We start from the raw sequence: 15437 nt of genomic DNA on the forward strand, positions 1-15437 counted from the left end.
CTAGTAGGACTAAGCTAGACTAACTGAATTGTTACAGCTGACAAGGAAATGGTGCCAGAGAGAGAGAGAGAGAGAGAGAGAGAGAGAGAGAGAGAGAGAGAGAGAGAGAGAGAGAGAGAGAGAGAAGACTGTAGAGGAAGCCTAAAAGATTTCCCTCTTCCCATACCCAGCTCCTAAAATTTGATAAAATTAATGCACAAGGAAGAAGAAAGGAAGGTGACACTGAGAACACTTAGTCTGCAGAGCCACCCCTGGGAGCCCAGATGAAGTCGAAGGGACAAATGTGGGTGTTAGCATGGTCACTTGCTGCTCCCCTCCAATCCATCTCTCCCCTAAGCAGGAGCTTTTACACCAGTACAGGAACCACCATTGGTCCAGCATAGCCCAAAGGCCTGGCTCCCATGAAGAGAGCATATACCTTCCCCCCGCTATGGCCTGAAGCAGGCACAGCCGAAGAGCTGAGACCCAAGTCTTCCTCATTCTGAGCAAACCAGACAGAAATACTGAAGGCCCTGCTTTCCAAACTTTACTGTGTACTGAACCATCTGGGGATTTTGGTAAATGCAGTGTTTGTGTGAGTCGAGGAAAGGGCCTGGGATTCTGCATTCCTGACACATTGCCAGGGCTTCTGTCACTGCTGTCTATAGAGCACACACTAAGGTTGCCGAGAAGACCACCTTTGATGGACAGGCCATTCCTATCCAGGAGCATGTGTTTCTTTATACACAGGGCCCCAGAACCTGTTAAGATGGAAATAGCCACCACCGGGCCTGTCTCTGAGGGAGACAGGCACCTCATGGCAGACCATCAAGGAGCGTGGCATGAATACTGATCACTCGGGTCCTGAAGTGTAATCTCCCGCACCTTCCGTCTTCCTGGATATGTGACCTTGAGTAACCTTTTAACCTTGCTGTACCCCATCTTTCTCATCTTCCTGTTGGAAATAAGGCTACTGTATGGATGCTGAGTCACCCCGTGTAGCATGGTGAACACTGTCCTGATGACCATATGCTCTTCCACGGTAGTGCACGCAGCACCCACATGGTGCCTCCTTTTGAGTCACAGGCAAATACATACCACTATGTCCCTACCAAGAAAAGACTCATGTCTTCTCTTTTGAATTCCTCTTTCCCTCCTGCCCACTCCCCCTCCCCTGGCCCCTGGCCCCAGTGTGGTCTGGAAGGGCCCCAGAGGGGCAGAGACAGGGACAGGACGTGGGGCTGTATCTGACAGGAACCTGAGGGGCTGGCCCGGGAGGGGATTGGGGCCCAGCTTCCTGAAGGGAGGATGGGCTAAGGCAGGCACACAGTGCGGGAGAAGATGCCCTCTTGGGCCCTCTTCATGGTCACCTCCTGCCTCCTCTTGGTCCCTCCAAACCAGGCACAAGTCACCAACCAAGGTGAGGTGTATAGAGGGTGGAGATTATCTATGCTTAGGCAAAGGGAGCCCTGGGAGGGGATACAGGGTAAGAGACTCCCACTGGTCCCCTACTCTTACCCACAAACATTGACTGGAAGAATCTAGAGCCCAACTCACCAACTGTTTCTCAGATGTCTTCTTGCTGGCCTTGGGCACAGAGCCCCTGAACTGCTTCTCCCAAACATTTGAGGACCTCACTTGCTTCTGGGATGAGGAAGAGGCAGCACCCAGTGGGACGTACCAGCTGCTGTATGCCTACCAAGGGTAGGTTCTGGACTGAGCCCCAATCCCCATTTATCTGTCCCTATGTTTAGCTGAGTCACACTCTTAGCTTCCCTGTCTTTGGCCCTATCAGAGGATTACGCCAAGTGCATGCCCAATACATCACCACTCTATAAATGGGCCAGTTCAAGTCCCTTTGGAATTCCTACCGCAAGCAGCGAGAAGAAAATGGCAATAGTGGAGACAGAAATTGGGCATGGGTTCAACCTGGGTTGTCGGGGATGAGTCTGATGACTGTGTGGGTTGAACCTCTCCTGTGCCAACAGAGAGGAGCCCCGTGCATGTCCCCTGCATTCCCAGAGGGTGCCCACCTTTGGAACCCGATACGTGTGCCGGTTTCCAGCCCAGGATGAAGTACGCCTCTTCATTCCGCTGAACCTCTGGCTGAAGAATGTGGTCCTCAACCAAACTTTGACCCAGCGGGTGCTCTCTGTGGATAGTGTAGGTAAGGATATCTCTACCACACTGTCCCTCCATTTGCTGCCTGCGAAAGCATCCAGAATCTGGCTCACCTGTAGTCTTTCAGGACAATGTGGGCACCCTTCTCTGTCAGATTCCCAGAGGCATCTCAGAACCACCGCCCTTATTAATCCTTCCAGCCTTGGCACCCAGAACTAGATTTCTCCCATAAATCATTTCACATCAAGGATATCTTGCTCCTCTCATTAACATATACATATATTCACCTGTTCAACAGTCAGATCACCGATGTGTGCCAGGCGACAAGGAGACGGGGATGGAAAGAGGTCCTTGCTTTAAGAGGCACAAATCTAGCAAACCATTACACCATAGGGAGCTCATTATTCTCAAGAGGCTAGGAGAGGACAGGCAACCCCCTCTTTCCACCTCCATGGGAATGAGAACCGGTGTCTTTTTTAGTTCAGGGTTGCTCTCTTCAGTCTTGCACAGCCCTCTCTGCGGTCCATGGGTTGAACCACAGACTGGCACTCAGCGATTTGATGCACCTTGTCTTGCCCTCAGGCCTGCCAGCTCCCCCCAGTATCATCAAGGCCAGGGGTGGGAGCCAACCAGGGGAACTTCAGATTCACTGGAAGGCCCCTGCTCCTGAAATCAGTGATTTCCTGAGGCATGAACTCCGCTATGGCCCCATGGATCCCAGCAACTCCACTGGCCCCTCGGTCATGCAGCTGTTCTCCACAGAAACCTGCTGCCCCACTTTGTGGATGCTGAACCCAGTTCCTGCTCATGACCGACCTCCATGTGTTCGGCCTACACTGCCCCAACAGTACGGACCCATGAGGACCTCCCCAACTGGAGAAGTATTCTAGCTTTCTACTCCTCTTCCTATTTCCTACCCTAACAGGTCCCCTGAAGATGAAAGGTCATCCGTAGGGGACTCTGGATAGGGGTGGCCTTTGAGGGGCCACTGTAGACTCTGACTAGCCTTCAGGAGCCCTGTCTAGGGGTCTCCCACTTTGGATCATTCACGCTAACATAATGGAAGCTTTTCAGACCTCCAAATCGAGACTTTGTAAAAATCCCTAAACACCACCCAAAATTTGCCAGCACAGCCCCTGCTCTGTGTGCATATCTATCCAGCAAGGAGCCGAGGTTTGCACAATGGTTCAAATACGAGGTATGTGAGCCTTCTTAGCTGAGCAGCAAGCCTGGGATTTTTTTCCCCCCAGGCTCCATCTCTGACACTGAAGGGTGGAAGCTGCCTCATCTCAGGGCTCCAGCCTGGCAAATCCTACTGGCTCCAGCTACGCAGCCAACCAGATGGGGTCTCCCTTCGTGGCTCCTGGGGTCCCTGGTCCCTTCCTGTGACTGTGGACCTTCCAGGAGATGCAGGTGGGTTAGTAAAGGAATGAGGAGATGGGGAAGGGATTAAGACAGACCTCCAGGGAGACTTAGGCTGGGAATCAAGGTCATTCCTGATGACCTCACACCTGGCATTGCACAGGACAGCTGTGCTCAGGCAGAGAGGAGGGGAGAAGGCTCTGCTGTGTGTGTGGAGACAGTTTAGGGACGCTCCTGAGTAAAAAGCTTCGGCCCTCTTCTTTGACCACAGTGGCAATTGGACTTCAGTGTTTTACCTTGGATCTAAAGAAGGTTATCTGCCAGTGGCAGCATCAGGACCACACTAGCTCCCAAGGCTTCTTCCACCACAGCCGGACACGGTGCTGCCCCACGGCCAGGTAAGACTGCAACTGTTGGGTGAGCCTGAACCCGCGGAAAGTCAACGTGGCTGTAGGTCCTCTGTAGGCCCTGCTCTGTTCTCTCGTACTCCAATGAGTGTTTTCACTGTCTTTCTTCATTTCTGCTGGGAATGGCTTGCTTTTGTCAGACCTAATCATCTCATCTGGACTCTCGAGACGGCCTAGCAGGCATGTCCAACATAGGACCCAAAGGCCACATGCGACCAAGGACAGCTATGACCTTGACCCAAATCAAAAACTTACTTACGACACGCAGTTTTTGTGTAACCCGATTATGTGGCGCTTAAGTTTGAATTTTTTATATAACCAGGTCATTTCACAATATCAAAAGGTCGGACACCCTTGGCAATTCTGTTTACCTTCAGTTTGCTCCCCATGATGCTAACCTCCCACATTGCAGAGCTTTGTGAAACTTACTGGTCACAACCTTCTGCTACTCAAGGATGTACTGCAATATCCTGCGATCTGTGATCTAGTAAATCTATCCAAAACCCAACCTGGCCTTCAAGGACATCTACCAAATGTCTCCCTGATCCTTCATCCTTTCTGAATTCAATCTATTACCATGTTGGTGGTTTTGCATACTAAGTGTTCCCAAAGTTGTGTCGCTGCCATTGCCTGATTGCAACCTATCAGGTTGGGGAGAGAGAGTATTTGGTAAAGGGCTTGCCTGACGTGCATAAGACCCTGGGTTCAATCCCCAGTCCTGGGGGTGGGGGAGGGGGGGTTATCATCTCCCACTTGTTCGCTGGAAAGAGTTCTTCACACAGGAACTGGAGAGATCCAGAAGTTCAGAAATAAACAGAACACCCCCTGCTTCAAAACCCTTGATAAGTTCCCACTGATCTTAACAAAGTCTGTCTGCTGTAGTGCTATACCTGTGACTTCAGCTTCATCTTAGGCTACCCTCCGCTGATCTCTCTCTTCCAGCACAGGCTCCTTTCCTGCTCTGCTGACCTCTGACGAGCTGCTTATCTGGCCCTCTCTCCTCTTTACTGTCCCTTATCCTTCAGCTCTCTGGGAGCAGTCCCTTCATTATTAGGTCCAATAGCAGAATTACGCATTTTTTAAAAACTTACTTACTTTGCCGCAGGGGTCAAGGGCACATGTGTGCCAGCATGAGTGTGGAGGTCAGAAGACAACGTAAGGGAGTCAGGTCTATTCCTCCACCATGTGGGTTCCAGGAATGGAACTTGGGTTGTCAGGCTTGGCAGCAAGTGCCCTTACCAGTGGAGCCATCTTGCATCTAGCATGTTTATACATGCTTGTTGTACTATGTAACTTTCCTTGTTTTGTTGTTTCTGTTTTTGTGAGACAGGGTTTCTCTGTGCAATGTCCTGAAACTCGCTTTGTAGATCAGGCAGGTCTTGAACTCACAGAGGTCTGCCTGCCTTGTCTCCCGAGGGCTGGACCTAAAGGTGTGTACCACCACCCAGTCTCTCCTTTTTAAACACTAATCTCAGATGCAATTTACATTTATCCTTATTTAATTAAAAACCTTAGTACAGGGCTGGAGAGATGGCTCAGTGGTTAAGAGCACCACCTGTTTGTCTAAAGGTTCCGAGTTCGGTTCCCAGCAACCACATGGTGGCTTACAACCATCTGTAATGAGATATGATGCCCTCTTCTGGCCTGCAGGCATGCACGTAGGCAGAATACTATATACACAATAAATAAACAAATCTTTAAAAAAAAAACCCTTAGTACGGTGGTACATACCTATAACCTCAGCACTAGGGAAGTAGAGGCAGGAGGAACTGAGGTCAACCTTTGAATTTAAGGACACCCTGGGCTATATAAGATTGAGTCTTTTTCCAAAAACAGTAACACAAAAAGCTCTCCGTCAGCTCTCTAGTTGAGAAACACTGACATTGACTATGTGTGACTCATGATGACAAAATCAGCATCCATCTTTCCTCACCAATACATTCTCATCACCTACCACAGTGGCCAATGAGCGAGGAGTGGGATGGCTCGATAAAGTCCTTGTCATTCAACCAGATCCTTGGGGCCCATGCAAAGCTGGGCCCAGTCGAACACATGTGGGATCCCAGTGATACCACAGCAAGACAGAGAGACAGAAGGATCCTTGGACATTCAAGGGCTAGCCTGCTGTAAATAACAGAGAAAAAGCCAAGAGATCTGTCTCAAACAAGGTGAACCTTGAAGACCAACACCCAAGGATGTCCTCTGATTCCGCATGTGCACTCACACGCATATGAATGTGCACACATACATGTACACACATACACAAGAACACATATGCAAGAAAAAAACCCTCAACAAATGAATGAGAGTCACTCTGAAGAGTTTTGCTGTAGGCCGGGCGGTGGTGGCACACGCCTTTAATCCCAGCACTCGGGAGGCAGAGGCAGGTGGATCTCTGTGAGTTCGAGGCCAGCCTGGTCTACAAGAGCTAGTTGCAGGACAGGCTCCAAAGCTACAGAGAAACCCTGTCTCAAAAAAAAAAGAAAAAAGAAAAAAGAAAAAAGAAAAAGAGCTTTGCTGTATTCTCCAGATTTTTCATTGCATTTATATAGGTTTGTAAACAGTATTTAAGATGGGCTGTGGTTGCGCACAACTTTTAATCCTAGTTCTTGGGAGGCAGAGGCAGGAAGATCTCTGTGAGTCTGAGATCAGCCTGGTCTATAGAGCCAGTTTCAGGGCAGCCAAAGCTATAATAAAGAAACACTGTTCTGAAAAACAAAGCAAATCAAAAACAATGCTTAATTTTTAAATATAAATTATATCACACTATATATTCACGTTCATGGAATTTTTATTTATTTATTATCTATACTATTGATTGATTTTGATACAGGATCTCACAATGTAGCTCAAGCTGGTCTGGAACTTGCTATGCAGCATGGGCTGACTTTGAACTTACCTGCTTCTGCCTCCTGAGTGCTGGGATTAACTCTGCCCAACTCAGTTCTTTTTTTTTTCTATGATGCTAAGGACAGGATCACAGGCTAAGCAAATGCTGTACCACCAAGCTATTCCCCCCACAACCCTAAATGGTTCATTAGCTTACTTTTTTGCTTAAATGTTTTTTGGAATTCATTTCAAAAGAAGTAGCTCGGCTGGGCGGTAGTGGCGCACGCCTTTAATCCCAGCACTGGGAGGTAGAGGCAGGGGAATCTCTGTGAGTTTCAGGCCAGCCTGGTCTACAGAGCTAGTGACAGGACAGACTCCAAAGCTACAGGGAAACCCTTTCTCAAAAAACAAAACAAAAAAAAAGTAGCTATTCTTTTAAATAGTCGTACAGATTTCCATAGGGTGCAGCTCTAATCCATGGGTGAATTTAAGGTGACAAAACCAAATTAAGCCAGGCACAGAAACACACGCCTTTAACCCCATCACTGGGGAGGCAGGGGCAGGCGAATCTCTGCGAGTTCTAGGCCAGCCTGGTCTACAGAGCAAGTTCCAGGAGAGCCAGGGCAAAACAGAGACTCTGTCTTGAAAAACAAATCAAAACAACAAATAAAATCAATTCTTTTTTTTTTTAACCCAAATTTTCTCTTGCTCTATTCTACCACGAGCTCAATTTCCACACCTCAATCGCCCTGGACTTTCCTCCTTCCTCTGCCCTTCAGGTCTAATCAGAAATAGCCGTGTTAAAACAGAAGTTTCTTGCATCCTTTCTTTCATTCTGTCTCCACCGTCTTCTCGCCTTCACTACTTTGCACAGGAAAATCCCGACAATGTCCTATTGGAGTTCTCTGCTCCTCTCCCCTCCCAAGTCCTCTCCACAAACAGCAATTAGATGAGTCTTCTGAGGTACAACGTGTACGACGCTTCCCTGGCTACGATATTTGAGCGTTTTCCTATGCTCTAATCCCCATACTTAGGAAGCTGAGGCAGGAGGCTCACCTCTAGTTCCAGGCATGCCAGAACTAGGTAGTGTGAGACCTCTTACCACGTCCCCCACAAAAGTTCATGCTCCTTAAAGAGGCTGTCCATGACGGGGTCTGCAGTCCCGTTTACCATTTCCTAGTAGGCTCTCAGTCCTAAAACCATCCCTCATTCTAAACCATTTAGAATCTCCTACACAACTACCCCATCCCTATCACAAGTCGGGATGCAGAGGTGGATAGATCTCTGTGAGTTTGAGCCAGCCTGGTCTATGGAACAAGTTCCCAGACAGCCAAGCCTGTTACACAGTGATACCCTGCCTCAGGGAAAAGAAAAGAAAAATCACCCCACAGCACAATACTCCCTTTATGTCTGCAAAGCCTGGAATAGCCAGTTGTCCTCCTCCCTAACCCATTCATAGTCTGAGCCTCAGCGTAAACATTGTCTCAGCCAGGAAGCAATCCTTGACCCTCCCTCCCAGTTAGATGCTCTGCTGTGATCTCTCCTGTCAGCCCGTGCTCCACACAGAAGAACATGGCTGTTTGTGTTTGTGATTTGCCCTTTGACGTGGCAGCACCTTTAAGATTACTTTTTATCTTTATAGTGTTCAGGCTTGGCACATGAGTATCAAGTATTTGTTGATTAAGTGGGTGGATGTGTGAATGCATGAATGACCATTAGGGATGATAAGATCACCAAGGGATTAGAATCAAGAGGATCTGATTAAGAATTAAGAGCATTTGAGACCAGCCTTGCTAAGAGTGAGACCCTGTCTCAAAAAGCACACACCTTTAATCCCAGAAATCAGAGGCCAGTGCATCTCAAATTCAAGGCCAGCCTGGCCTACTTAGCAAGTTCCAAGTCAATCAGGACTACATATAATGAGACCCAGTGTTTTGTTTTATTTTTTGTTTGTTTGGGGTTTTTTTTGAACCAGTTTTTTAAGAAAAAGAAAGAGGGAGGAAAAAAGCAGCCACATCCCCACCCATTAGAATTTACTTTAACCCACGCAAGCAATGATGGTGGCTTCACTTTACGTGGCAACAGCAAAGGTCAAACTGTGATACGTTCTGGGTGTTATTAGCAAGTAGTCAGTTTCAGGAAAGAAATTCTGGAAGCAATGTCAGAAGGCTGCTGAATAAGAGCAAATTTAAAAATATAAATATGTTTGCTTCTAAAATGATCGTCTCTTTCATCTTGGAAACAGCCAGCAAGGTAGATATCAAAACAGTTCCTCAAAGGAAGGGAGCTAGAGCAGAGAGAAACCACACCATAGGCCAAGGTCTGAACTAGGAGGCTGAGTGCTGACTCTATGTTCATGTCTTATTATTAAGCTAGCACACAGTCGCGGGTTTCATCATATAACCACATTATTTTTCACATAGCATGCCTGCCCTTTCCTCAAGGAAAGGGGCTAGACCTCATGGCATAAAGGCAGAGAGAGCCCTGGAGGCCTAAGGCACAGAGGGAGGACTTCAGTTGTGATCCATGCAGGACACAGTGCCCGTGTGTTGGGGAGGATGGAGAGGTGTCTGGGGCAAGCCTGACTCAGTGACTCTGTCGGATTGATTCTTAGAGATCCCACCTGGGAGAAATGTGAAGCAGAAGAGGAAGCAGAGCCAGGATCACAGCCTGCTCTATTCTCCCGCTGCCACTTCAAGCCAGAAAATGACAGTGTTATTCACATCCTTGTAGAGGTGACCACAGCCCAAGGTGACATTCACAGCTACCTGGGCTCACCTTTCTGGATCCACCAGGCTGGTAAGTATCCCCACACAATTCCCACCTTCACCAAGTCTAACCGGAAGGCTGAAACTTGAACTCTATAGACTACGTTCTTTCATCTTTGCTCATGTCTTTATGTCTATTATTATTTAACATTTCTGACCCATGGCCCTGGTGGGCTTAGCACAGTCCCTGTTGAAACCCCTGCAGTGCTCCTCCCCACCCCGAGCCTGCACTGGAGAGAGGTCTCCAGCGGGAGGCTGGAACTGGAGTGGCAGCACCACTCACCCTGGGCAGCTCAAGAGACCTGCTACCAGCTCCGCTACGCGGGAGAAGGCCACGAGGACTGGAAGGTACCATAAAGCAACGCATGCCTGTGGACCACCACACATGGCATTCCCCATGCCAACACTGTCTCTGTATCAGTCTCTGGACTTGTCCATTTATGTTGAACTGATTCAGCTGCTGTCTAACTCCCTCGTGGGCATGTGGCACCGTGGGCTACTCCGTTTGAACCGTTCTCTCCCCATGCTGGAGGTGGATCTCAGTGGCATAACACTCACCTAGCATGCAGGAGGCCCGGGTTCCATCCCAGAACCCTTTCTGTGAGATGGTGGCCTCCCTCATCCTCTCCCTATCTCTCTGATTGAGTTTTATCTCTTCTTCCCCTGACTCCCCCTTGTCTACTCTTTCATGAGACGAGTTGTTCTTACTAGTACCGCATCCAAAACGCTCTCTCCTAGATAAATGTCTGCCCCGCCTAGGTGAGTGGTTCAAACCCTATGGTTTCAATGGCTATGCATCAACTAAACATTAACAACCTCACATTCTAGACCCCACAGAAAGGAATTTAAGCACCACATGCAAATTACCTAAACTTTTGAAGTCTCCTCATTAGTAAAATGGGGAGAAAGCTACCTGTCTTGGAGTTGAATAAAAATTAACTATAAGGACTAGAGAGATATCTCAGCAGTTAGCAGTATTTGTTCCTTCAGGGAACCCAGTGTCAGTTCCCAGCACCCACATAACTCCATAACTCCAGTTTCTCCTCATGGAATCTGAGGGTACCAGACACACACCTGATGTACTATGTATATGCAGACGAACACTCATACAATTAAAATAAATCTAATATAAATTCCTAGCATATAGAAAGGTACTTAATACACAAACATTGTTTTTATTCTCAGTTAGCATGTATATATATACATAGAGGTATGTGTACATATATGTATATATACACACATGCATATATGTATATATACATACACACACACATATATATATATATCTTCCTACCAGACAACTCTAGTAAACAACTTCATCTCCAACAGATCAGATGCACTGTATTGAAGCTAAATTCATTTTCCTCCCCAGTTGTACTTTTACTAGATATAGCTCATAAACAATAATGTATACAAACTTTAAATACAGCATAAATTTTTCATGTGTATCCCATACATGTAGCCAATTTGTCAGTTACCCAGATCTACATATAAATACACAAAACTCCATTAGATCCTTATGCCTCCTACAGTGGCCCTGCGTAGTAACCAAAACTGGCCACTATCTTGGCATTACTCATCTGACCGTAGCTAAACTTTCTATAAAGTAGACCCATATGCAGTTTTTATTTTCAAGATTACTGCTCTCACCTCTTTGACCGTGGAGCCACCTCTTACCCAAGACGGGAGCCTAGAATCATCCTTGATTCCTCCTTTCACTTCCCCCTCTCCTACTTAGCAACAAGTAATTTGAATAACGTCTTAAACACGCTTCACTCCTGGTTTTCCCATTGACCGTCCGTGTTCTTGGCATACTAAACTAGGCAGTATTGTTTCATTGTGCTCCCATGGTGCCTTGCACTAATTAATTGCGATTATCTGCCTGCTTACTTCTTCAGATAAAGCTGCATTTCACTTACTTACCTTTGTCTCTAGCGCCTAGCTCAATGTTTGGCATTTCCCAAGCAACTCAAATGTTTGCTAAGTGTATCCTTGCTTGGTCAAAATAGTGTTTGTGGTCCCCCGGCAGCTAGCGCAAATCTGGCGTCCTCTGCGCTATAGAACTTGTGGCACTGTCTGTGTGGCCCTGAGGGTCCGAGCATGTCTCTAATCCAAGGCATGACCAGTGTAGGTGGTGAGCGCCCGTAGCGGGGTCCCCACATCTTGTGGATGCACAGCTTTGTGAGTGCCGGGGTGTGTTCCCAGGCGTGAACTCAGGCAGGGCTTTTGATCCTGCACGCCTCGTGCGGACCTTGTGGCACGGTCTGTGTGGCTCTGAGGGTCCGCTCCACACTTGTCCTCTCAGGTGCTGGAGCCGTCCCTCGGGGCTCGGGGAGGGACCCTGGAGCTGCGTCCCCGAACTCGCTACAGCTTACAGCTGCGAGCCAGGCTCAACGGCCCCACCTACCAAGGCCCCTGGAGTGCCTGGTCTCCCCCAGCTAGGGTGGACACTGGCTCCGAGACCGGTGAGGATGGGCGGGGCCGAAGCTAGTCTACGCCGCGTAGAGGGCGTGGTTCGGGACGGTGGGCGGGCCTCGGAGCTCCCTGTGCCTCACGGTCTCTGGGTGGTGTTGGGCGCTTGGGAAGCTGAGGGTGGAACCAGGGCTGGAGCCGGCACGCCCCTAGGCGGGGCCAAGGGTCGACCGAGGTCACAGGCTTTTTGTCCCCTAGCTTGGATCTCCTTGGTGACTGCTCTGCTCCTGGTGCTGTGCCTCAGTGTCCTCCTGGGCCTGGGGATGCTGAAGTGGCAGTTTCCTGCGCACTACAGGTACCGCCCTGCCAAGAGGGTGATGGGGTGTGGTCTCTGCAAGGCCAGTGGCCTCTGAACAAGAATTCTAGAGTTACTTGATGACACTGCTCTCAGGACCAACAGAATATCCACACCCACCCGTTCAGCAGCTTCCACACTCCTCTGGGAGTGGCACCTTCTCTTTACACTCTAGCCTGGCCACTCTGTGGACACTTTCAACAGCCCCACCACCTAGATGCTCAGTGACCAGGGCTACTGTCCAACCTTGGCCCAAATCAGCGTTCTTGCGGGCGTCTTCCCAACCCCACCTCACCCAGTTGGCCTTGAGGCCTGGTCAGTCCACCTCAGGAAATGGATCCAACAATGCTTTCTTTCTCTGGCCCAGCACACTGCCTGGCTCATTGAAATAGTGCCTCTTCTCTCCTCATAAGCTTCTCTAAATACACATTAGCCTATGGTGTGACCTGCCTAACTCCTTCAGTAGCTACCCAGGATAGAACCCAACAAAGCTCTACAAAATCTTTTACCCTGTATAATCAGCCTTGCCAAAGTCCTGACTTACCCCCAGTTCGGCTGTTTTACTGCTCAACGCCTTTGCACACAATGTCCCTGCTGCCAGGAATATCCTCTTAGGCTGACTATCCAGTCATCTTTAAATAACTTTCTTCACTAACTCTTGACCCCTCCTGGCCTTCCCTCACTGGCTGGTCCTTTGTGCTCCCGTAGTGCTTCCCTGCGTTAGTCTTATGTATTTGGTGCGAGGAGTGTTGAACCTGGGGCTCATGCATGCTAAGCCCGGCTTTGCCACTGCCCTATGTGCACAGCCCAGCATTTGTTCCTTTACACGTCTTCCCCATCATACCTTTCTTGGTCATTTTTAAATCCTCAGCATAGTGCCTGCCAAGTAGAAGGCCCTTAAATCAATGTCATAATGAATGACTCATTTATGTGAGGGCTGGGGAGAAACTGTAAACCTAAAGATAAAATCCGCACCACCTCAGTCATTCAATTGGTTCGAGAATCTGCTGATTCTTGAACACCTAGCTCAGGAGTCAAAGTGTAGAGTGTGTGTTTTGGTTATAGGCTAGGCCAGGCACCCTTCTCTGGAACTCAGGAGAAGTGCTTTTTTTTTTTTTTTTTTTTTTTTTTTTGGGTCTGGTTCTTACTTGTATCCCAGGCTGGCCTGGAACTCACTGTTGGTCCAGTGTGACCTCAAGCTCCTGGCAATGGCAATCCTCCTACCTTGCCCCCCACCCTGCCCCACCCCGAGTCCTAGGATTACAGGCATGAGCCATCATGCCTGACTTTCTTTGAACTTTTAATCTGCCTTTGTGTAAGAGCAAACTAGAATGGAGCCTCTATTCAAGGTAGCCATATCTGACAAGAAAAAAAAAAAAAACCAATGTGGACAGAGAAGAGGAAGTGGTATTGCTAACAGGCACACAGGCTTTTTTTTTTCCCCCTGAGATCAGAAAGCTACTTCTCCCAGGAGATGGGGGTGAAGGTCATGGAATAGGCCACACACCTTTGGCTGAAACCCTTGAACATGAAAATCTGGGGCCATCGAGTTGGAAGTTTCCACAGTACACCCTAATTGGTACTCTTCCCAGACAACCTTCTGCCGTCACATCGCAAGAAACTCCACTGCTTTTCCTCCTTCACTGTAGCAATTTCTCAGGCACCTACTGTGGGCTCAGGGGATAGAGAAGTGGAAAACAGACAGTCTTCAAGCTCTCACAGAGCTTGTGTTCTGATGGAAACATAAAAATACAATGAATATACAGTAAGTTAAGAAGAACAGCAGACCCCGAGAGACAGGGTGATGGGGAAGGAATGGTACTCAGGGACGGCCGACATGCTCTAGCTACGCCCCGTCTCTTCAGGTTTACTTCTCTGCCTTACTTTGGTGCCCCCTTCATCACTCCCAACTCAATCCCGAGTCAGACTCCTCTCTCTTCTGTCTCTACAGAAGACTGAGGCATGCCGTGTGGCCCTCCCTTCCAGACCTACATCGGGTCCTAGGCCAGTACCTTAGAGACACTGCAGCCCTAAGTCCTGTGAGTACACCCCAGCCCTCCCTTCCTCTAGTCACCCCACCACCAATGACTCTTCTTCCCACAATGCAACTTGCTCACGGTCTTTGCCGACGTGTACTATCCTTAGGAGTGACCCCTGAGCCTAAATATTATTATTTAATCCAACCCACCCCATGCCCTACCATCTGCTCCAATTCAGGCTGTCCTCAAACTCACAGAGATCTTCCTGCCTCTGCCTCCCAAGTGCTGGGATTCATCTTATCTCCTTCGGCTCATCTTCTCTCTCAGCCGAAGACCACGGTTCCCGACACCTGTGAAGAAGTGGAGCCCAGCCTCCTGGAAATCCTCCCTAAGTCCTCAGAGAGGACTCCTTTGCCCTTGTGCTCCTCCCAGCCCCAGATGGACTACCGAGGGCTGCAACCTTGCCTGCGGACCATACCCCTGTCTGTGTGTCCACCCGCGGCCGAGCCGGGATCCTGCTGCACTACCCACATTGCCAACCACTCCTACCTGCCACTCAGCTATTGGCAGCAACCCTGAAAGCCGTCCCCTTGCTACCACAGACCTAGGGCTCCCACATACTCCCTTATCCATCCTTAACACCACCACCATCCATTCTGTTTACCCATCTCCTTGGGCTTTGTGACACTCATCTCTCCACACTACCGCTGACAAATTCAGAGTCCTTTCTCCATATAGCCACTATAGGGTCATCTCCACTAGGCTCCTCTGACTTTTCTTCTCTTAAGACAGGGTTTTATTACATACGCTGATGGCCTATGACTAGCTATATAGAAGAGGCTGGCCCCAAACTCACAGAGATTTGCCTGTTGGAGCTAAAGTTCCCATGGCCTGTAACTCCTCTTGTATGGGAAAGTCTCTACTCCCCCACCTCCCATTGACCCTTTAGAGTGAGGTCCCCTATTGCCATGCTGCTAATGAAAGTGTACAGGCCAAGTTCACGTCAAGCCTTTTAATTATGCCATCCAAGAGGGTCTTGTTAATCATTTATTTATTTGCTCTCTCTCGGCATTTTCCTCCACCCTGGCTCTGCACCTGCCTCTCTGAACACACCAGCACTGGAACCAGCTCTGGAGCTAGAGCCAGGTTCCGTGCCTGTCTTTCACACCCGCTAGCTGTGCAAACTTAGGCAAAGAACGGAAAGCCTTTTAGCCTCTCCCTGTCA

At 48.8% G+C, this 15437-nt stretch overlaps 1 protein-coding gene across 3 annotated transcripts; it reads left to right on the forward strand.

The window, feature by feature from the left end:
* Positions 1-1320: 1320 nt before the first annotated feature.
* On the forward strand, positions 1321-14791 carry Mpl (MPL proto-oncogene, thrombopoietin receptor). Of its 3 annotated transcripts, none has more exons than XM_050161376.1 (12): positions 1321-1399; positions 1551-1683; positions 1968-2146; positions 2683-2981; positions 3351-3513; positions 3734-3860; positions 9313-9497; positions 9672-9814; positions 11772-11931; positions 12137-12233; positions 14185-14272; positions 14540-14791. In XM_050161376.1, exons 1-12 carry the CDS (start codon positions 1321-1323, stop codon positions 14789-14791), a joined length of 1905 nt encoding a protein of 634 aa, XP_050017333.1. The 3 variants fall into 3 exon arrangements, with proteins under 3 accessions (XP_050017333.1, XP_050017334.1, XP_050017335.1); XM_050161377.1 differs by having other exon boundaries at positions 2863-2981; XM_050161378.1 differs by lacking the exons at positions 11772-11931; positions 12137-12233; positions 14540-14791 and having other exon boundaries at positions 14185-14250.
* Positions 14792-15437: the final 646 nt, after the last annotated feature.

Source organism: Alexandromys fortis, unplaced genomic scaffold, assembly GCF_014885135.2.
Source record: "Alexandromys fortis isolate MF-2015 unplaced genomic scaffold, M_Fortis_MF-2015_v1.1 scaffold_122, whole genome shotgun sequence".
Taxonomy (NCBI): domain Eukaryota; kingdom Metazoa; phylum Chordata; class Mammalia; order Rodentia; family Cricetidae; genus Alexandromys; species Alexandromys fortis.

Excerpts from the sequence above, each read along its gene's own strand:
- Mpl (XM_050161376.1), top strand. The coding sequence starts at position 1,321 with ATGCCCTCTTGGGCCCTCTTCATGGTCACCTCCTGCCTCCTCTTGGTC. Across the intron at positions 3,861-9,312 it reads CGGTGCTGCCCCACGGCCAG|AGATCCCACCTGGGAGAAAT; the intron begins GTAAGACTGCAA and ends ATTGATTCTTAG. Across the intron at positions 9,498-9,671 it reads TTTCTGGATCCACCAGGCTG|TGCTCCTCCCCACCCCGAGC; the intron begins GTAAGTATCCCC and ends AAACCCCTGCAG.